At 36.1% G+C, this 23,961-nt stretch overlaps 1 protein-coding gene across 1 annotated transcript in view; it reads right to left on the bottom strand.

The window, feature by feature from the left end:
• LOC133321868 (protein eyes shut) overlaps nt 1-11,170 on the bottom strand; it is a gene marked incomplete at its 5' end in the record, with an annotated part of 87,378 nt that extends 76,208 nt beyond the window's left edge. The window contains one exon of the mRNA XM_061530941.1: nt 10,818-11,170. Coding sequence (XP_061386925.1) covers nt 10,818-11,170 — 353 coding nt within the window. The remainder of the gene's footprint in view (nt 1-10,817) is intronic.
• Between the last annotated feature and the right edge of the window lie 12,791 nt (nt 11,171-23,961).

The raw sequence follows: 23,961 nt of genomic DNA, 5'->3' as shown, positions 1-23,961 counted from the left end.
GGACCCAATTCCGTACCCTATGCCAAATTTCGTGCAAATCGTAAGATATATAGGGACATTGGTGCCCCATATATGCATATGCATAAATCGACTTAAAAAGTGATTCTATGCATATTCTCAAAAGGAACCATGTGTCTATCTCTTTTCCTTTTGCCTGTTACAAACATATGCACAAAGACATAATACCCTGTACCACAGTGTAGTGAAGGGTATCAAAACTAATCATTCATCCACAATGCGTTTTCTTAGGTAAACTTATAATTTACAAATGTTCTCGTTGTTTTTTCCCAAATGGATCATTTGATCATGCTCGTACCCTTTAATCGCTAATACTGAGAAATATTGGCTGTTTCTGATATAATGTTAGAGGTTGTGCCTCTGGTCTAATTAAACACATCAACATCTAACTGGCTTTCAATTATGAATAATATTTCATCTTAATTTATTTTCATACATTTCGAATGTATTTGCATTCTGTGTGTGTATGGGTGTTTGTGCGTAAAGGCATTTTTGACGGCCGGCAAAGTTCCACATTTATTGTTTAGCCTTTAGCTAATCGTCATAGTTCCTTTGATCTCTCTTCCTTTCTATGCTATATTGTTGGTTTTGTTTTTCTTCATTCTTTTAAAGAAAAGTAGGTCTTTTCGTCTGTTGCTTTTGAAATAAAATGAATGAATAAAAGCAGACAAATGAATCAAAATAGACAAAACAAACAAAAAAGTGCCTAGGAAGGAAAAACCTTAGTAACATAGCTTCATGTCAAGTCTAGTCTAGATTCAGTCATTTGAAGGTGTTCCAAATTAACGAACAAAGGATAAGGGCACACAAATGAAAGTGTGGGGTATTCGTTCACAATAAAAAGGAGGAAGTGGAAAAAAGGAGCTGTGGGAAAATGCGTTTAAAAAAAAGAAATGGACAACATTTAGTGCCAAGGACACCGTTTAAGGCTATAATATTTTATTATATTTAAAATTTTGTTTTTATGCTATCAAAGTTTTTTGTTATACACTGAAATAATATTTCAGTGATTTTGACTGGAGTAAAGATTCGAAGGAGAAACGAAAACTGAATTTAAGAAATGGATTAATTTGTTTTAATGGGACAGCCCTTAATAAATATAATTAAAATCGTTAAGTATGTGTAGTCGTTTTATACCCTTCACAATGAGGTGGATTGTATATTCTATTTATTGATCGGAATAAATTTCTATATCGATTTATCCATACCCGTCACGATGGAGATCACAATATATAACACAGAGCTTTGACATTTTGTACAGACATTTCTATTACTTCTCGTTATATGGTAAATGTTCCATATAATGGTACCTCCCCATTTACGGTATCTTCTAGTATTTAGTGGCATTTTCCAACCAAAGGGTCGCTAACTTGTCTTTCTGGAGGATAACAGAAAATTATCAATGAAGGACCATATGTTGATATATAAATGTATGATAAGAAATATTGGAACGGTATCTTCTAGGATTCAGTGGCATTTTTCAACCAAATGGTCGGTAACTTGGCTTTCTGGATAACAGAAAATTATCAATGTAGGAAAATTATCAATGTACTATTTTGATATATAAATGTATGATAGGAAAGATTGTAACAATAGAAGGGTGTAGCCCTGCTCAATGTTTTACACTAAATTCTAGGAACCATAATACAAAATTATTTCAAACGCAATTAGAAAATATTCTGAATGATAAACAAGTTGACTTCAGACCAAATAGAACCTGTGTAGACCAGAACCTTATACTCTACTAGTCATAATAGAACAATCTATAGATGGTATGGTGTACACCCTGTATTCACTGTTCATCGATATCAATAGATTTTTTCGAGTTTTTTTTCAGACGAACTGCCATATGAGAAGCGTTGAGCAAAAAGGTGTACCCCAGAAAATAATCCAATAATGAAAGCAATGTATCACCCCAATTGTTCACAGGTGTACTGCATAAAACACTGTGAGACAAAATCGAGGTCATGTAATTGGTGGAATATCCATATTGGGGATGATGAAAATATGAAAAGCCCAGAAGAAAAAATTCGTCATTGGTTAAAGTTTGGAGATATTATACATGAAGCGATAGATTCATATGTTGATTTGTAGCGATTGTATAAGTTTTTTGAGATTCCATTTCTGCAGTAACTTAACTTTTTATCGTGTGTCCTTTTTGTCCTGAATTTGCTGAAACGGGCTCCAATTATCACACGATCCAATTATAATACTCGAAATATTATACAATAATATCACTCATAAGGTTTTTTGGTCGAGAATAGCCATAGGATGAAATCTCCATTGAATCACGACATTGACCCAAGGACTAAGACCAAATAACCTTTCATGGAAGAATAAAAAACAAAAATAACTTATTGAAAGGGAAGCCCTATACACCCTTGAGGAGTAACAAGAAGTATAAAAGGTACCGTGCCAATTTTCCATATTTTGAAGGTTTTAGCCGGATTTTCTGAATTCGCGAGGGATAGCTAATATTATTTTAGACATTTTCAATATATGTAGGTGTTTGTTTTTACATAGACCCCTTATGAAAGGTCCCGCCACATACTCAGTATTTGGAAGATCCCTGTCGAATTTTGTCGTTTTGAAAAAAATCTTTACAGAAAATATTCAATAAACGTCCATGTTTCGACCAAGACCCTATATAGAGATTTCTTCCCCATTTTCGGTATTTTTAATGTCTTTGCCGCATTGTTCAACCCAAGTGGTTGTATTTTTCATTCAGAGATATTGATGTGTCAAAAACATTTTGGCAAAATGATCGATATGAGACCATGTTTTGACATAGGCTCCATACAAATATTTTCGGTATTTTGAAAATCTTTGCCGCATTTGTCAACCCAAGTGTCTCTAATTTCACATTCCGGGCTGTTCCGGGTCTCAATTGTATTTAGGAGTTTTTACACACATTTTCCTACCGCATTCTTGGGCGGTTAACACATATTTTAAGGCTCCTGTCCAATATGGGTTACATTTTTAATTAATGTGGCTTTATCTGACCTCTGAAACCACTGAATGGGCTATTCGGATAACTGATAAATAAACAAAATTATTTCCAGAAAGTTCGAAACGTACGGTACCTCATCTTTTTATTTTCTTTCTTATGATAAAATAAGAAAGTCTAAAACAAAGTTTCAGTTTTCCCATTCAAATCAAATGCCAGTTATTGATAGACTCCAATCTCATCCACTTTTGTCTACTAAGGGAAGAATGCGAAGACATAGTTCTAACACTGCCGTTCCAAAAAAGGTCATCATTGCCAAAAATCAATGGAATTTGTTAGTTGAATTAATTTGGTTAATTTGTGTTGTGGCTTCCGAACTGAATTAGCAACTCTGTCTTGGCAAACTTGTCGTTAAGAAAAGATTTTTGATATTTGTTTTATGTTTTCCTTATTTCTATCAGACCAATTTTAGTTAGACTTGCTCAGCCACAGCTTTTCTTACTTTTATTTTTTGTGGGGTATTTACTTAGGCTTCTTGTGACCGTGTGAATGGGTAGATGGAGTAAGTCAATCAAAAGGTTAAAGTTCATGATTAGTACAAGTATTGTTTGTTACTTTGTTTGTGATTTTCTTTGCTGTAACAATTTTCTTGTGGTTAAGTAAAAAGTTTGTTTTTTGGTAATTCCTGTGTAGCTTCCCGTTCCCCGTTTTAGTATTGTTTCCGCTGCTGCTGTTGAAAAGTGAAGTTCAAAGGCAATATCGGAAAAAACTTTTTGCCAAGTTTGTTATATTTTTTGTTGGTGTTGTTTGCTTGGTTGGCTGGTTTAAGTTCGAACTTGTTATTATTGTTGGTATTTAATTATTTATCAATTAGGATAGTATTAAATATGTGATTTTTTAATGGATTTTGTAAGAAACTGCTGGGAAGGTAGAGCTTATCATGTGTGTTAGATAAGGGGCTCAGATGTGTAGTTGACCATTCCTGGGAATATGGGGGTAGGAATTTTGTTATAAAATGCCTATGATTTGTTTCATGGAATACATGCACTAATAAGTCTTAAACAGACTTCTCAAACGGCCGAACACAACGAGGTTTTAACTTGGTCAAAGGACAAATCTCTACATTCAAAAACAAATCTAAAACAAGTGAAAAATCGTTAAGTTCGGCCGGGCCGAACTTTGGATACCCTCCACCATAGATATACTGACAGGTACTTGAAATAAAAATATATAGGGAACATACCAAAAAGTGTACATATACCGACATTTCTACAAACGGATTATGTTATTAAATGTTGGTCATAGACCCCATGTTTCTTTGAACCAAATTTGTTTCAAAAAGTTTTGTTTTCATCCAAACTTTGCCCATTTTATTATTTCTTCCAAAATTAGTTCAAGTTTCCTAAAATCTGTAAGATCCCAAAGGTGGACCGATACTGTTAACGCATGGTAGAGTATAAAATCCTCAAACTACTGTAATTTAGATTACAAAGTTATATAAGGCTACGCCTAAAGGGGGACCAGTATTGAATACATAGTGTAGGAAATAGTGAATATTTGGGGATATCATTAAATAGGGCTATGCCTAATTAATAAACGGTATATGCCAATATTGAACCCAATATTTTAATTGTTTATCTCAATTCTTTCCTTCAGGAGATATCACTATATATAGAGAAGATGCATAAATGTCTGCCGATTTATTTCATTATCAACATGTTTGAGTTTGTTTACAACAGATGGCTAAATAGTCTTTGTAGGGTAAAAATTGACTATTCCCCGTAACGACTACCCAACCCCAACACACAGAACAAATCAGATAACTATTTTAATATAAAAAAGGGGGTTATCTGGGGACTACCCCTAAACGGGGTGAATATAAATAATTTTTGGTGGTGAGATTTGCTACCATATACGACTACAAAATACAAAATTTCAGCGAATTCGGTTAAAAAACGCCCTCAAGAACCTCAAAATATCGAAAATTGGGGGGTACCCTTATATGGGCGCTACCCGAAAAAATTGACCTATTTTTATAATTTTTTGTGGAGATATTTGAAGAAATCCGGTCAAAACCCCCCAAAAACTGGAAATTGGGAGGTACCCTTATATGGGAGCTATCAGAAAAAGTGGACCTATATTTATAATTTTTAGTGGAGACATTTAATACCTAATAGGAACCCAATGTACCAAATTTCAGAGAATTCGGTTGAAAAACGCGCTCAAGAACCCTAAAATGCCGAAAATTGGGGGGTACCCTTATATGGGAGCTACCAGAAAAATTGGACCTATATTTATAATTTTTGGTGGAGATATTTGGCACCCAATAGGAACCAAATGTACCAAATTTCATCGAAATCGGTTGGAAAACGCGCGCAAGAACCCCAAAATACCGACATTTGGGGGGTACCCTTATATGGGGGCTATCCGAAAAAATGGACCTACATTCATAATTTTTTGTGGAGAGATTTGGTACCTATTAAGAACTCAAAATACTAAATTATAGCTAATTCGGCGGAAAAATACGTTAAAAACCCCCCAAAATACTGAAAATTAGGAGGTACCGTTAAATGGTGGCTACCAGAAAAAGTGGACCCATATTTATAATTTTTTGTGGAGACATTTATTACCCAAGAAGAACCCAATGTGGCAAATTTCTGCGAATTCGGTTGAAAAACTCGCTCAATAACCCCAAAATACCGAAAATTAGAGGGTATCCTTATATGGGAGCTATGCCTAAACGTGGACCGATAAAGCCCATCTTCGAACATGACCTGCCTGCAGAAAAAAATGACTCTATGCAAAATTTTGACTATCTATCTCAATTCGTTTAGACGCTAGAGTGATTACAACAGACAGACGGACAGACAGACGGACATGGCTATATCGTCATAGAATTTTACGCTGATCAAGAATATATATACTTTATAGGGTCGGCAAGGATTATTTCGATGAGTTACAAACGGAAAAACAAAATTAATATACCCTCCATACTATGGTGGAGGGTATAAAAATGACCATTCTGAAAGTAATTAACCTCAATATCTACTAACCCAGCCTTGCTATTTGGCATATTGTTGGCCTATTAATATCCTTGGAACTAAAACAGCATTAATAATCTGTATTTTGTGGGTTGTTCGGTTGGTTAGGCGATGGTGCTAATGAAAAATTTCTGGCAATTTATGTTCTTCACGTAACAGTGAAATTAATTTCTCAACGATAATTACATCGTTTTGCAATTGTTTGGATGGTCGAACTCACTTGCTGTACAAACAGCAAAGTCATGCTCGTTTATGGTCACATTTGGGACGACGATGCATCGTCGTGCAATAGCATTTTTCTACATCATTTAGTAGACATACACACACTTGTACATCATACAAAAAACATGTTTTTAGCTGCATGTGCGGGAGTTGGAAAACATCCGAAAGGACAGACAAAGTCTTTAACAGCTTGGATGTTTTTGGTGGCCAATGAACGTAAAAACAAAAACTACAACAAAAAACTTTAAGGAAAAACTAAATTTATGACAGTCATTAGAGAGCGAGCAGGCAAACGAGCGTAGTAAACGTGTTAATGTTGCAAATGTTCCAGGACATGGCCAATTTCATCATTAGACAGATTATGAAATGCCATTCGAGATTGGTTGTTGGTACGTAGTATCTTGAAAGTTGTTATATATGACCAAAAGGGAGGTAAGGTGTTGTTTTGTGGGATTTTCTGTATGGACCTTCATAGTGGTAGACTATGGACCCATGCAATATATCTTGGATTTAATTGGGAATAATTACAAGCATTTATATTTTTTTCTTGGGGTAATCGTTAAAATAGTCAATCTAAATTTTTAAAGACTTCTTTGAACATAGTCTATGGTGATAATGTATTATTAATGTGTTATGTATTATTATTATTCATCGAATTTATTAAAGTCATTTGGAGTGATAGAATTTCATATTTCACTAATTTTTCCTCCAATTATTTGTGGTTACTATCTTAACAGCCTCTTCATTATGGTCCATGCATTTGGATTTATAAAGACCAGAGCGTCCGCAGAGAGACCATGGGATTATATAAAGACCAATTGGTCTGAATGGAGGCATACCCACAGGTATGTCTAGAAATTATAGTTGTTTGTATAAACCAATTGGTCTCTATATAAGATACCAAAAACAAAAAAAAAAAAAAAAAAAAAAAAAAAGATGGGATGAATTTCCATCTGCGAAGCCTTGGCCAAACGGAATGAGACAGACATACGAAATGGATCACATACGATAAACGAAAACGATCGTGGTCAAAGAGCGGCGAAACACATCAACTGGCGGAGAAACAGTACTAAGGGCCAGAAAGGTTCTGCTATGCATTTGGTGGAACTGGAAGGGATTTATTATCCATATGGCCAAACGCTAAATTCTAATCTCTAAATCCATTTGAAAAAAGCAATTGACAAGAAACGGCCAGAATTGGCCAACAGGAGAGGTGTCGTATTCCACCAGGATAACGCTAGGCCACACACATCTACAATGACTTGCCAGAAACTTCGCGAGCTTGGCATCAAGCGATTATCATATTTTTCTTGCATTGCAAAATTTCTTTAATAATATAAAACTTTTTATCTAGGGAGGATTGTGAAAATTGATTACTGGAGTTTTTTTGCAGATAGAGAGCAGAACTTCTATGAGAGAGAAATTATGAAGGTACCTTTAAAATGACAACAAATCATACAATGAAATGGTGCATATTTGGTCCAAATCGGATATTCCGAAGCATTTTAAATAAAGTCCTATAGTCCATATAAAAATAATGGATTTCTTTTCCCCCAACCTAATATTTATACATTTTGGTAGGAAGATTTGCCATTTAATAAGAACTCAGGTTGAAAACATGTATGAAATTCTCAGAATTCCAAATATTAAAGCTGCGTAGACCAAAATTGATAATATTTTATAGGAAGATTTGTCATCAATGATATGCAATTATAACCAATTCGGTTGGGAAATTTGGTATAATTCTTTCTTCCAAAAAAGGAGGTCCTTACTCTTTTGTGAATATCCGTGAAAATTTTCATTGTATCATCCTTCCTTCTGTGAATTTTAATAGAAAATTACAATTTGAATAAGTTGAAACCTTCTTAAACCAGTAAGGAAGGTAGTAAAGTCGGACTGGGCCGACTATATGATACCCTTCACCACTTTGGGGATATTCTACATATGTATCTTTACAGATGTCGTCTTTTTGAAGGACCATTGACATGAAATTGAACGAACTTAAAAATGCGATCTTTATATAAAAGTAAACCGACTAACATCAATCCTTACACATGCCATTCTGCAATATATTCCATACTTTGTAAATAGACTTTAAGGGAACCCCCCCATTCTCGATTTTATTTTTTCAAGATTTTCAATGGGCTGGTAAATCAATACCAATGCTTGTTAAGGTTTGTAACTTTGCACATATATAATTGAAGATTTAAAAGAGAAGAAAAATAATTTACAAAAAAATTTTGTTATTGTTTTGTTGTTGTTTTTTGTAATTAAAGAAAAGTCCTTATTTTTGATGGCGGGCATGATAACTCCTCACTGGAACATCGGAATCCGAAAATTCCAACGGTGTTAGAAAGAGTACATGTCTGACTCTCGTATGAACTAGGATTATTGACTTCGCTCTAAAAAATATTTTTGAAAAATCGCGGATTTTTTACCAAAAACCAAGTTAAAAAATAAGGAAGATCTTCACCGATTGGCTTTATCCTAGTTCATACGAGAGCTATACACTCCCAGAGAAACGTTGCAAAATTTGGAACCGATTGGATTATTAGTTTTTGAGTTATCGTGCCCGCCATTCGCAAAAAAATGTTTAGAGAAAAACGCGTTTAAAGTTTGAGAAGCCCTTCAACCGTCACTTGATGCTGACACAATAAATCGGATATATCTTCAACAGTTCTTGAGATTTTCACTTGAAATTTTGTAGAGACATTCTTTAATCAGTGTAGATTCGAATTATATCAACAAAAATTTTGACCCCGTGAATGGGGGGGGTCCCCTTTAAGCAAACTTCACTGTTTATGCTTCACTGTTTAAAATGTAATATCAATCAAACATCCATTGATTATTTGGTTTACAATCAACATAAATAGGTCGAAGTTATATATGGAAGCTATTCTATATCTATATCTTAACCGATTTCAAGGAAACTTGGCCGATATTAATTTATATAAATTTCAGTACGTTTTGCCAATCGGTCTAGCTATGGGTCTTTAGTACACCATTTACTTAAAATCGGACGAAAGTATATATAGAGGCTATATGTAAATCTGAACCAATTTCAAGATAACTTGACACACGAATTGTTATAGTAACTTCAGTACATTGTACAAAATTGTGTGCGGGTCGGCCAATCTTTACATTAAATCGGACGAAAATATATATTGGAGCTATATCTAAATCTGAACCAATTTTAACACGTCATTCTTGACCTAATTTAGTACTTTATTCCAAACTTCGTGCAAATCGAAAGATATATAGGGACTTTGGAGACCGATTTACCTTAAAACGGACGAAAATATATATTGGAGCTATATCTAAATCTGGACCAATTTTCACGAAACTTAGCACACATTATTCTGGACCTAATTCAGTACTCTATGCCAAGTTTCGTGCAAATCGAAGGATATATAAGGACTTTGGTGTACCATTTACCTTAAATCGGACGAAACTATATATGGGAGCTATATCTAAATCTCGACCGATTTTCTTGGCACACATCATTCTGCACCTAATTCAGTACTCTGTGCCAAATTTCATGCAAATCGAATGATATGTAGAGACTTTGGTTCACCATGCCAAATGCGACCTGTACTTTGTTTACAATTTAACATGGACAGACAGACCGACAGACGAACGGACATGCATAAATCGACTTAAAAAGTGATTCTACGCATATTCTCAAAAGGAACTATGTGTCTATCTCGTTTCCTTTAGCCTGTTACAAACATGTGCACAAAGACATAATACCCTGTAACACAGTGTGGTGAAGAGTATAAAACTGCTTGTTAAAATATTAAATTTAAATATTTAAGAAGTTGGATTACAGATTCACTTTCCGTGTAAAATTCCGTCGTGTTCGGATCATAAATATCTTCTTTAACACGATTTGAAAATAGAGAAAAATAAAGAACTTGGTCCGTTTGATTCCATAAATATTTCGATATCCTCATCGAAAACTATAGGTGGTCCCTTCTGTGAATATCCATAAAAAATATCATGGGATACTCCCTTCAGGGCCCTCATGAGGATCCTTCCCTTCTGTGGGATCCTCATGAGGGGTACCCTATGCTCTGATTATTCCAAGAATATATAATGGGATTTATTCTCTTGTGTGTTTTTAGTAGAATATTTTATGGTGTATAATTTGGAACTTTCGTAGAACATTGTATGGATTCCCAAGTGTGTGTATGTGTTCTGCCTCGTTGCGGCAATTTCTTCATATTGCTGTACATTGTTTTATAATTTGGCACAGTCGGAATTTAAATATTTTAAGAAGAATCTGATGTTGTATATTTTAAAGAGATTTTGCTATATTTACCGTTTCATTATAATTTGTACCTTTCCTCCCTGCTTGAGAAATATTTTGTCGTTGTTGTTATCATCCTCCCATTTACACAAACAATTTTCAAAACGACAAACTTCTAACCAAGCTTTTTTTGTGGTCGCTTCATTCATCCATGCATCCATTCATTTAATTTCATCATTCTCATTAGTTAGTTGCTAAATACTACAGTTAGTTAGGAAAATCCCATCCCGCCACAAAAAAGTCCCCATAATACAATCGTTTCTTTGTTTGTTGTACTTACTCAGCACGTATGGTTATCTCGTGACCTGTATTCACCGGTGTCTCAAGTTCACTTAACAGCATCGTTTGTAGACCGCATGAAAATTGGAATTGCAGTAGACCCTTTTGCAGGAACAGTGCCATATAGTGACCGCCCTTTGTACCCTGAGCGGCTGCCAGCATGATGAGACCATTTGTGGCACGTGTTCGTACTTTGAGCTGGACATGCATCGGTAGAACGGTATCCAATGAGTCGTGATGTTGAATGTCCTTGTGAATGCGATGTGAGACATATGAATCGCCAGAGAAAGCTGCATTCTTGATGATGATGGGTGTTTCACAGAGGGCACCCTGACGATCGAAGCGACAAACACACTGTAAAAAAGGGGGGAGAAAAAAGAGAAATGGTGAGAGAGTGGTAAAGAAAAAGCGGTGTAGGGCAGTTTTTGTTGCAAATGCTAAAAACTAATTAAATTAGAGTTTGAGTTCGTTTGGCAAAAAAGCAAAGTTGTTGAAAGGTAATGTTTTTTCGGGGGAGAAGTTAGGTGAGTGTTTTTTATGGGGAAAATAGAATTAGTCACTTTTTTCCTTACAGAAAAATATCATTTTAGATTTCTAGTGCTTAATAAAAAAAAATATCTTTGCCTTACAGATCCCATCAGGGATTTAAAGACCTCAACTTCGGATGTGGGTTTGGTAAAAATATTACTATTTGTAATCAATGAATAGAATCGATGCCATATCAAAATTTGCCACTATTCAATAATTTGGCTCAAGGACAAATCCTGTGGAAATTGCAGGAAGTCGGTTCAGGTTTAGATATAGCTGTCATATATATTTGTTACCGATTTGATATAAATGGTACGCCAAAGACCTGTTTTTTTCCTATTGAGACGAAATTTCGCACAGCGTACCGAATTGGGTATAGAAGTACCTGTGTTTGTTTTGTCGAAAACGGTTAAGATTTAGATAAAGCTCCCAAATAAATTTCTCCCAATTTCATGTAAATGGTGCACCAAAGACAGTATATTTGGTGTACTGTGTACCTAATTTAAATTTTTCTTCCTTGTGGCAGCGTTTGAGCAGTCTAGGAAAGTTGATGGAGATTTCTCACCTTCGTGACTAACATGTGAGACGGAAGACTGAGCTATTTCTAGCAAATAGATTTTTATCGCCGGCGATTACTGTTTTTCCGTTGATCTTATCCTCTTCATTGGCATTGGTGTTCGGTCGTTACATCTTCCGCTAGAATCGCCAATATTACCACTGTCACAATTCCTGACCATTTGATTCTTGGCCACTAACTATACAACCTTTGGAACAGACCCTGAAGATTGCTCTGATAAGCTGTCAACAGGTCCGTCATTCGACCCAGAAGGCTTAGCCGTTTTTAGCATCAGGGATTTCTTCGCGTTGAGAAGGATTTTACCTTAGTCGGTCTGTACAGCTTCCGATGGGGTTGCTGATATTGCCGAAGACACATTAGGCTAGATCCTGAAGTTTGCTGTGAAGACTCTTCCCATGGGCGACCTTCCTACTGTAATCCTTGGCTACTAAGAGAACATGCTGATCTGTTTTTGACAACAAGGGTTTCTCGCAGATGGTTGTTCCTCCGTCTGTCTTAACCCATTCATTTACACAGGAGTTGAGGAGGGTTTGAGCTTAGTAAGTACAGCTTCCACTAGAGTCGCCGATATTGTGGATGATACTACCAATAGAGCCTTTGGAGCAGTCCCTGAAGGTTGCTGCGAAAACTTGAAAAGAGATCCGATTTTCGCCTTCCCAATGGCTGCCTTGCTGCTGCCCTTCTTGGCTATTACCGGGACATGCGAGTCCGAAGGCTGAGCTGTTTTTAGCAACATCTGCGAGATGATTGTTCTTCCGTCTTTCTTAACCCATTCATTTACACAGGACTTGAGGAGGGTTTGAGCTTAGTAAGTACAGCTTCCACTAGAGTCGCCGATATTGTGGATGATACTACCGATAGAGCCTTTGGATCAGACCCTGAAGGTTGCTGCGAAAACTTGAAAAGAGATCCGATTTTCGTCTTTCCAATGACGACCTTGCTACTGCCCTTCTTGGCTACTACCGGAACATGCGAGACCGAAGGCAGAGCTGTTTTTAGCAACAGCTGCGAGGTTGTTGCTCCTCCGTCGATCTCATTCACTTCATTGCCACAATTGTTGATAATGATTTAGTAGGTGGGTGAAGCTCCAACTTAGTCCTTGGTGTAGCCGCTGATTCAACTGACTTCAAGTCCCTGTTCTGCCTGGCCACTATCGATGCAGCCTTTGAAGTAGTCCCTGAAGGTAGCTGAGAAAACCAATATGTAAAATTTTCGTCTTCCCAATGCCAACCTTGCCATTGTCCATTTTGCCTTCCTTCAGAACACGCGAGACCGAAGCTGAGCATGTGTTTCTTTGGAACTAGATGCTGTTTCTCCGTCGATTTCATCCTTTGTATTGTTAGCAGTGTTGTGAAGGATTTCATTCGGTATAACTTCCGCCAGAGTCGCCGATATTCCGCTGACAAAACTTTAGTCTCTATCCTTCTTAGCCGCTATGGTTACAAATTTTAGAGCAGATCCTGAAGGTTACTCGGAAAACTTGCCAATAGGCTCAAATTTAGTCTTCTTAATAACGACCTGTTCTCCTTGGCTCCAAATACAGTAACGAGACCGAAGGCTGAGTTTTTAGCAACAAGGTTTTCTTCGAAGGCTTATTGCTATTCTTTCGTCGATCTCATCCACCATTGCCACAAACGTTAAGCAGGATTGGACCATAATTGTTACAGTTTCCGCTAGAGTCATCAGTATTATCGCTGACACAACTTCTGACATTGGTAACGTGATTACTCCATGCTCTGAGTTTCCTTTACCGTCGCTTGGATAGAGATCTCTTCAGAGGTAGCCACTGTACCCAAGGTAGGTATTTGACCGACCGGAATTTCTCTAGAGGTTATCTTTCGTACTTTCTCAAGACCTTATGGTGCTCCTTCATCCATATGAAATTCTTCTTCAAATTGGGTAATTATTTACCTATTGTTGGAAAAGCAAATTGTCCTCGCATACGTTTTTCTATTCAATGCTTCTTAGAGTTTGACTCTTTTGGTTGGAAAGTTCTCTAGTAGCCTTGTAAGGATAGACTCTCTTGTACTTCCTTACGATCTTAAGGAGCTTCTTCATTCAGATGGATTTCTTCTCGCTGATCAAATTGATGTTTTCGAAATAGAAAATTACCCTCCGATATGCCTTTCTATGCAATGTTTCTTTGGGTTTAGCATTTTTGGAAGCTGGAATCGACATCGAGGATTCCAAAGTGTCTTTGGAACACCCACATGTTACTCTTTTGCACTCAGTGGCCGTATGCCTCAGGTATGATTAACCAGTAAGGAAAGTAGTAAAGTCGGACGGGGCCGACTATATGATACCCTTCACCACTATGGGTATATTAAACAGGACTATTAACATGAAATTGGATGAAATAAAATATGTGATATTTATCTAAATGTGAATCTACCTAGATCTATCCATAAAGTATGTAAATCGACTTCAAACAAATATAAATAGGTCATCCGTTGGGCTATGTCTGTCAAATTTCGTGCAAATCGAAAGATATATAGCGACTTTGGTCCACCATTTACATCAAATCGGACGAAACTATACATGGGAGCTATATCTAAATCTGGACCGATTTTCTCGAAACTTGGCAGACATAATTCTAGGCTCAATTCAGTACGTTATGCCAAATTTGGTGCAAATCGAAAGATATATAGGGACTTTGGAGTACCATTTACATGAAATCGGACGAAACTATATATGGGAGCTATATCTAAATCTGAACCGATTTTCACGAAACTTGGCAGACATCATTCTAGACCTAATTCATTAGGCTGTACCAAATTTCGTGCAAATCGAAAGATATATAGCGACTTTGGTCCACCATTTACATGAAATCGGACGAATCTATATATGGGACCTATATCTAAATCTGGACCGATTTTTTCGAAACTTGGCAGACATCATTCAAGGCTCAATTCAGTACGTTATGCCAAATTTCGTGCAAATCGAAAGATATATAGGGACTTTGGGGCACCATTTACATGAAATCGGACGAAACTATACATGGGAGCTATATCTAAATCTGGACCGATTTTCTCGAAACTTGGCAGAAATCATTCAAGGCTCAATTCAGTACGTTATGCCAAATTTCGTGCAAATCGAATGATATATAGGGACTTTGGGGCACCATTTACATGAAATCGGACGAAACTATACATGGGAGCTATATCTAAATCTGGACCGATTTTCACGAAACTTGGCAGACATCATTCTAGACCTAATTGATTAGGCTGTACCAAATTTCGTGCAAATCGAAAGATATATAGGGACTTTGGGGCACCATTTACATGAAATCGGACGAAACTATACATGGGAGCTATATGTAAATCTGGACCGATTTTCTCGAAACTTGGCAGACTTAATTCTATGCTCAATTCAGTACGTCATGCCAAATTTGGTGCAAATCGAAAGATATATAGGGACTTTGGAGCACCATTTACCTGAAATCGGACGAAACTATATATGGGAGCTATATCTAAATCTGGACCGATTTTCACGAAACTTGGCAGACATCATTCTAGACCTAATTGATTAGGCTGTACCAAATTTCGTGCAAATCGAAAGATATATAGGGACCGTTTACATTAAATCGGTTAAATATATATATGGGAGCTATATCTAAATCTGAACCGATTTTTCCCAATTTCAATAGGGTTCGTCCTTGGGCCGAATAAGTGACCTATGCCAAATTTCATCTAAATCGGATTATAAATGCGACCTGTACTTTGTTTACAATTTAACACCAACAGACGGACAGACGGACGGACGGACGGACATGCATAAATCGACTCAGAAAGTGATTCTATGCATATTCTCAAAAGGAACTATGGGTCTATCTCGTTTCCTTTTGCCTGTTACAAACATATGCACAAAGACATAATACCCTGTACTACAGTGTGGTGAAGGGTATAAAAATGTAGGCGGAGGAATGTATGGTCCCCGCCTTTTCCTTATGAGTTTTGAATTAATCATCAAAACATTTGTTCAATGATATGATTAATTGCTTTTAAATCTTTTATTTTTTCTCGATTTGGTATTAAAATTTCCGTCAATCATGTGGTAATTTTCTCATTCATTTTCATATTCCAAAGAAAATAAGATTAATATCAGTTCCATTTCATTTGAACCAAATTCTTCAATTTCTTTACCATAATAAAGCATTTATTGAAATTTTGCTCCAGCTCGACAACCAATAAGTCGGCTTTTGTGAAGAAAAGAGAAACCCAAAAAAAAAAAAAAAACAATAATACAACAACACATGAAATCACGCCGACAAAAAGCAAGCAGAAAATATGAAATCAAAATTGAGTGTGGAAGAATAAAAATTAAATTTTTGCAATTTTTCTTTTTGGCATAAATGAAAACATCACGATCACAATACTTCGGACTGAGTGCGCCCGTTGAAGAAGAAAATGAAAAGAAAACTGGAAAGAAAACATGAACAAACAATCAGGTCAATAAGTGCGAATAAAAGCCAACTTCAATACAAAACCATACAATTTATGGCAAAATGGCAATAAAGCCATATGTGACCTTTGCCTCAATTCAAAGAGCAACGAAATGCAATAAATTTGTTAACAAAGAAAGAAACCAGTAGTAAAGTCGGACGGGGCCGACTATATGATACCCTTCACCACTATGGATATATTAAACAGGACTATTAACATGAAATTGGATGAAATAAAATATGTGATATTTATCTAAATGTGAATCTACCTATATATCCATAAGTTATATAAATCGACTTCAATCAAATATAAATAGGTTATCTGTTGGGCTATGTCTGTACTTCTAGAAAACGCAACTACGTAATTCTATGCTCAATTTTGTACGTTGTGCAAAATTTGATGTCAACCTGACTAGCATGAAGAGTTTGATGTCCAATTTACTTAAAATCGGGCGAAAATATATATGGAAGCTCTATCCAAATATATCGAAGGATATATAGGGACTTTGGTGCACCATTTACATGAAATCGGACGAAACTATATCTGAATCTGGGCCGATTTTCTCGAAACTGGGCAGACATCATTCTAGGCTCAATTCAGTACGTTATGCCAAATTTCCTGCAAATCGAAAGATATATAGGGACTTTGGTGCACCATTAACATGAAATCGGACGAAACTATATATGGGAGCTATATCTAAATCTGGACCGATTTTCGCGAAACTGGGCAGACATCATTCTAGCCTCAATTCAGTACGTTATGCAAAATTTCATGCAAATCGAAAGATATATAAGGACTTTGGTACACCATTTACCTTAAATCGGAGGAAGATATATACGGGAGCCATATCTAAATCTGAACCGATTTTCACGAAACTTTGCACACATCATTCTAGACTTATTTCAGTGCGCTATGCCAAATTTCGTGCAAATCGAAAGATATATAGGGACTTTGGTACGCCATTTACCAAAAATCGGCCGAAACTATATATGGGAGCTATATCTAAATCTGAACCGATTTTCACGAAACTTGGCACACATCTTTCGTGGCTCAATTCAGTACGCTATGCCAAATTTCGTGCAAATCGAAAGATTTTCAGGGTCTAAAGTCCGTAAATCGGGCGAAACTATATATGGGAGCTATATATAAATCTGAACCGATTTTCACGAAACTTTGCACACATCTTTCGTGGCTCAATTCAGTACGCTATGCCAAATTTCGTGCAAATCGAAAGATTTTCAGGGTCTAAAGTCCGTAAATCGGGCAAAAATATATATGGGAGCTATATCTAAATCTGAACCGATTTTTCCCAATTTCAATAGGGTTCGTCCTTGGGCTAAACAAATGAGCTGTGCCAAATTTCATCCAAATCGGATCATAAATGCGACCTGTACTTTGTTTACAATTTAACATGGACAGACGGACAGACGGACGGACGGACATGCATAAATCGATTCAGAAAGTGATTCTATGCATATTCTCAAAAGGAACCATGGGTCTACCTCTATTATTTTTGCCTGTTACAAACATATGCACAAAGACATAATACCCTGTACCACAGTGTGGTGAAGGGTATAAAAACGAAATAAAAGAAACAACAACAATAGCAATTCCAAAAGAAACAACAATATGAAAAAAAAATATATCGAGAAGCCGAGAATTCAAAAATAAAGTATTTTTACACCATTTACATCATTCACGATGAATCTTGATCCGTATTTTGGAAGTCAAAATCTCATCTAAAAATGTACGTATTAGTTAATTAATAGTTAAAATGCAATATACCAAATTAGCTCCGGAAAAAATTGCGCATTATCTACCTCCATGAAAAAAGCTTATCCACCCATAAAAACATTCGTCGAAAAAAAGTATGAAGTTCTAACTTCAGCGCAACTAATGTGGTAATTGATACACATACAAGTTGAGACATACACAAGTTTTGCTAAAGTTTGTTTTTGGCGAACCTTGGCAGATATTGCATTTTTTAAATCCATTTTTATCTCTCTTTTGGAAATGGTGTAAGCTAACTCTGTGATGTTATTTTTTCAGCTGGTCACAATAATGTTTGAAGCACATGAAATATACAAACATTAATAGCCACACTTGCACACACACACACAACTTTTCTTATTTTGGTCCAAGCACGCTATGCATTTGTAGAATAAAAGTGTGGTACACATGCAATCGTAAATGGTTTGAAATGAATAAAATTCTTAATTTAAGACGAAGAGGACAATGATTATTATGATATTGTAAGTTTCCTTATAGGCTGATAACATCAGAAGCCATTGATTGGCTTTGGGAAAAGTTTTTGGTTCGGAAGGAAAAAGGAAACGGAAGGAAGAAGTGTTTAAATAAGAGGTTACAAGTCTTTTTACGCCAGAGTTCTTCACTGAATGTGCTGTGAAAAAATGAGGAGAATCGTTTCAGCCACTTTCTAGTCCATTAGAAACATACCAACATAAAGGTTTTTTTTCAAAAGGGTTTTTTTTTTTCAAAAAATGGACTTGATAAATCTAAACATATTTTTGGTTCAATGGGCTGATGGCTTCATGACGACGTCATGTGGTCTCAACAGGGCTGTGACATAAGCCACACATGTGTGCGTGTATCTCCAAGTGTATAGCTATCGTATGAACTAAGATGAAGCCAAACGGTGAAGAACTTCCTTATTATGCCCTTCACCATACTGTGGTACAGGGTATTATGTTTGTAACAGCCAAAAGGAAACAAGATAGACCCATAGTTCCGTTTGAGAATATGCATAGAATCACTTTCTGAGTCGATTTATGCATGTCTGTCCGTCCGCCTGTCCGTTTGTTGGTGTTAAATTGTAAACAAAGTACAGGTCGCATTTATAATCCGACTTGGACGAACTCTATTGAAATTGGGAAAAATCGGTTCAGATTTAGATATAGCTCCCATATATTCTTTCGTCCGATTTAAGGTAAATGGTGCACCAAAGTCCCTATATATCTTTCGATTTGCACCAAATTTGATACAACTTACTGAAGTGAGCCTAGAATGACGGCTGCAAAGTTTCGTGAAAATCGGTTCAGATTTAGATATAGCTCCCATATATAGTTTCATCCGATTTCATGTAAATGGTGCACCAAAGTCCCTATATATCTTTCGATTTGCACCAAATTTGGCACAACTTACTGAAGTGAGCCTAGAGTGACGTCTGCCAAGTTTCGTGTAAATCGGTCCAGATTGAGATATAGCTCCTATATATAGTTTCGTCTGATTTCATGTAAATGTCCCAATGTCCCTATATATCTTTGGATTTATACGAAATTTGGTATAACGTACTGAATTGAGCATAGAATGATGTATATCAAGTTTCGTGAAAATCGGTCCAGATTTAGATATCTCTCCCATATGTAGTTTCGTCCGATTTCATGTAAATGGTGCACCAAAGTCCCTATATATCTTTCGATTTGCACGAAATTTGGCATAACGTAGTGAATTGAGCCTAGAATGATGTCTGCAAAGTTTCGTGAAAATCGTTCCAGATTTAGATATAGCTCTCATACATATTTTCGTCCCATTTTAGGTATATGGTGCACCAAAGTACCTATAAATCTTTCGATTTGCACGAAATTTGGCATAGCGTACTGAATTGATGCTGGAATGATGTGTGCTGAGTTTCGTAAAAATCATCGTTCCAAGTTTCGTGAAAATCGGTTGAGAGTTAAATATAGCTCCCTTACATTATATATTGACTTGAAGTAATTGACTCACCAAGGAATCAATATATGGCTGATAGTTACAAAACGTCCCGAAATTAGTTCATGTTTGGATATAGCTTCCATATTTATATTCGCCCGATTTTAAGTAAATTGGGCATCAAACTCCCCATGTTAGTCAGATTGACATCAAATTTTACACAACGTACAATATGGAGTATATGATTACGTAGTTGTGTTTTCTAGATAGATCGCCAAAATTTTGCATAAAGTTGTCTCTTTACTGCAGGTCCGATGATGAGCTTTATAGGTACACGTTTATATATCTAAATCTGAACCGAATTCAATAAAATTTGGTAGGGTATACTAACTTCAGTACGTTCGTGTCAATCCGCTTAAATTTGATCATTTGGTTTCAACAGGATTCGTCCCTGGGCAAATAAATGATATGTGCCAAATTTCATCTCATTCGAATAATAAATGCGACCGGCAATTTGTTTAAAATTTAACATGGACAGGCGGACGGACGGACATGCATAAATCGACTCAGAAAGTGATTCTATGCATATTCTCAAAAGGTACCATGGATCTATCTCGTTTCCTTTTGCCTTTTACAAACATATGCACAAAGACATAATACCCTGATGAAATTTGGCACAGCTCATTTATTTGGCCTAAGGACGAACCCAATTGCAGTTGGGAAAAATCGGTTCAGATTTTAATATAGCTCCCATATATATTTTCGTCCGATTTAATGTAAATGGTGCACCAAAGTCCCTATATATCTAAATTTGGCATAGCGTACTGAATTAAGCCTAGAGCGATATGTGTAAAATTTCGTGAAAATCGGTTCAAATTTAGATATTGCTCTCACGTATATATTTTAGTTCGATTTAAGGTAAACGGTACACCAAACTTCTTATGTTAGTCCGATTAACACGAAATTTTCCACAACGAATCAAACTGAAACTTGAATGTTTGAAATTTGTGCAGATGCTCATATTTCGAACGAGTGTCTGATGGAGATTAAATTTTGAACAGTAGGGAATACCGAATAATGTATATCAAGTCCGATTTTTGTGCGATTGTTCACAAACGACTCCAAATCTGTCCGAATGAAGTGGAAATTAGTTCAATTCCCCTGGAATCAACATTGACATAAAATTGTTAGGATACATATGTAGAATATACCCCAAGTGGTGAAGGGTATCATATATCCGGCCCAGCCCGACTTTACTACTTTCCTTATTGGTTTCCTGTAGAAAACAAAATCCTCAGAAGCTGAGAAGCAAAATTTTTTTCTAAGAAAAAAATTGAGTAATCAGATACTGACGACCAATTTTTTTCTACAGAAATAAAGGTAAGGAGCAATTTTATTTTATAGCTAAATACCTCCTCTATAGAAAAAAATTGTCAGAATCGTGGGCCAATGAGGATCAATTGTTTATATAGAAAAAAACCTTAGACCCTGAGGACCATTTTTTCGATAGAAAGCATAATCTGAAACTGAGGGTCATTTCTTTCTATACAAAAAAAAACCTTTGGAAACTGAAACTAATAAATACAGTCTAAGAAGCTGGGTCTCTGTGTTTATCTCCGCGTAAAGTTAACATTCTGGGGGTTTGATGTAGATTTTCTCAATATTCCATAGTGGACATTTTGAGATGAAATATCAAAAATTTTAAATCACTTAAACTTGTGAAATGTTCATTGTATTTATGTATGTATACGTATGTCTTCTATCCAAATATGTAGGTTTATAAGTCAACGTGTGCGTATGAATTTCCGTTTCCGTTTGACACATAGTAGGATTGAGCCTATTTATGCATTCATCTCAACTACACACATACATGAATCTCTGAGTCGGAATAATAACAATGGCCCAGTGAGAGGGGAATGGAAGATGTACCTGAATAACAAAAAACAACATTTCATGGACTTCCGCTAACTTTGCCACTGTTCCACCTTTGTTTGTATGCAAATTTATGCTGTTGCTATTGCCATTGTTGTTGTTTTTGTTTGCTAACTGTTTGGCCATTCAGGTTAAACAAACATTTGAAATGGAGTCTGTTGGTTTACGCCTCGAACCTCAAACTAATAAAAACGACTCGGGGCATTGGAAATATTTACACCTTAGCCAAAAAGATCCCTAAGGTGGGAAGGGCCAATGCAAACAAAACAAACAGACAAACAATCCATTTCATTGCCTAGATACTTTGGCACTCACCCTTAACATGGATATGGGGGCTTCGCTGTTGTCATTGGTCGGTGGTGTGGACGTGCTACCAGCAAGTGGGAAGGCAATTGTAGTTTATATTAGAACTACATGTGCCCAACCATGGGTTGGGGTGTGTGTATGTGTGTCACAATATGTGTGTGTGCAAGCTTTTCTGCTTCATGGCATGATTTTTGCAAAGTTTAATTAAAACGTGCGAAATAGCGGCAATATATTCTGTTTTTGTGTAACTTTTCACATATCCTTCAACATCCTTCTACTGTTCTACAGGTTTATGCTGCAGGAGTGTGATGGTTGTATGTTTGTGGGTGATTTGAAAACCAACAAAAAACTGCAGAATGCACAATTTTGCTGTTGTTCGTTCGTTATGTGTTACTTCAACTTCGTTTTCATAATCCTCCAAAGTTAGAAAATCCCATAGCTACACAAGTGTGAAATGTCGCTGCAATGATCTTTCTGACACTTTGACTAAGGCCTATCTCCCCAAGGTACCCTGCATAACAGGTGCGGAATTTTTTTCTCAAAATAAAAATATGAGAGCATTTATAACCAAAAAGTGGTTCTCGCCTTTCGAGGAATTTTTCTATTAATAAAAAATTCTTCTTCTGCTTCTGAGAATTTTTTCTATAAACGTTGGTGCTAAGCTTTTGAAGATTTTTGCAGGTAACAACTTTCCGGTTCTCGACCTCTGGGGACAATTTTTCCGTCCTAGCATATGGGTACTTCATCCTATTGGAAAATATTTGGTCTTCAGCATATGAGGACTTTCTATAGAACAACATAGAACTATAGAACTTTCCTTAGCATATTTGGACTGTTTTCCTATAGGAATCAGTTTCTGATGACTAGAAGAGAATGGTCCTCTGGTCTTTTTTATATGAAAAATTTTGGTTTCAGCTTCTGAGTATTTTTTTTTCACTAGAAAAATGTGGTCCTCAGTTTGTGAGGATTTTTTTCTTTAGAAAAATTTCTTAGAACTTATTTCTGTTTTTTTTTCTGTAAAAATATGGTCCTGACCAATTCTATAAAAAATAAAATTCTATAAAAAACTTTATACTCAGCTTTTGAGGATTTTTTTCTATACAAAAATTTGGTCCTAAGCCTCTGCAAAAATTTTATAGAAAAATAGTTGGCCCTCAACTTGTAAGGATTTTTTTCTATAAAAAATTGTTCTCAATTTTATTCTATAGAAAAATAGTTGGTCCTCAGCTTCTGAGATTTGTATACCCTTCACCACACTGTGGTACAGGGTATTAAGTCTTTGTGCATATGTTTGTAACAGGCAAAAGGAAACGAGATAGACACATGGTTCCTTTTGAGAATATGCATAGAATCACTTTTTAAGTCGTTTTATGCATGTCAGTCAGTCCGTCCGTCCGTCCATGTATTTTTGTTAACAAAGTACAGGTCGCATTTGTGATCCAATTTTGATGAAATTTGGCACAGTTCACTTATTTGGCCCAAGGACGAACCCTATTGAAATTGGGAAAAATCGGTTCAGATTTAGATAAAGCTCTCATATATATTTTCGTCCGATTTTATGTAAATGGTGTACCAAAGTCCCTATATATCTTTCAATATGCACGAAATTTAGCATAGCATACTGAAGTAAGCCTAGAATGATGTGTGCTAAGTTTCGTGAAAATCGGTTCAGATTTAGATATAGCTCCCAT

This window comes from Musca vetustissima, unplaced genomic scaffold, assembly GCF_032173495.1.
Source record: "Musca vetustissima isolate MV318-11 ecotype Yass unplaced genomic scaffold, APGP_CSIRO_Mvet_v1 utg1662, whole genome shotgun sequence".
NCBI classification, from domain to species: domain Eukaryota; kingdom Metazoa; phylum Arthropoda; class Insecta; order Diptera; family Muscidae; genus Musca; species Musca vetustissima.
This window is presented reverse-complemented; position numbering and strand designations above follow the sequence as displayed.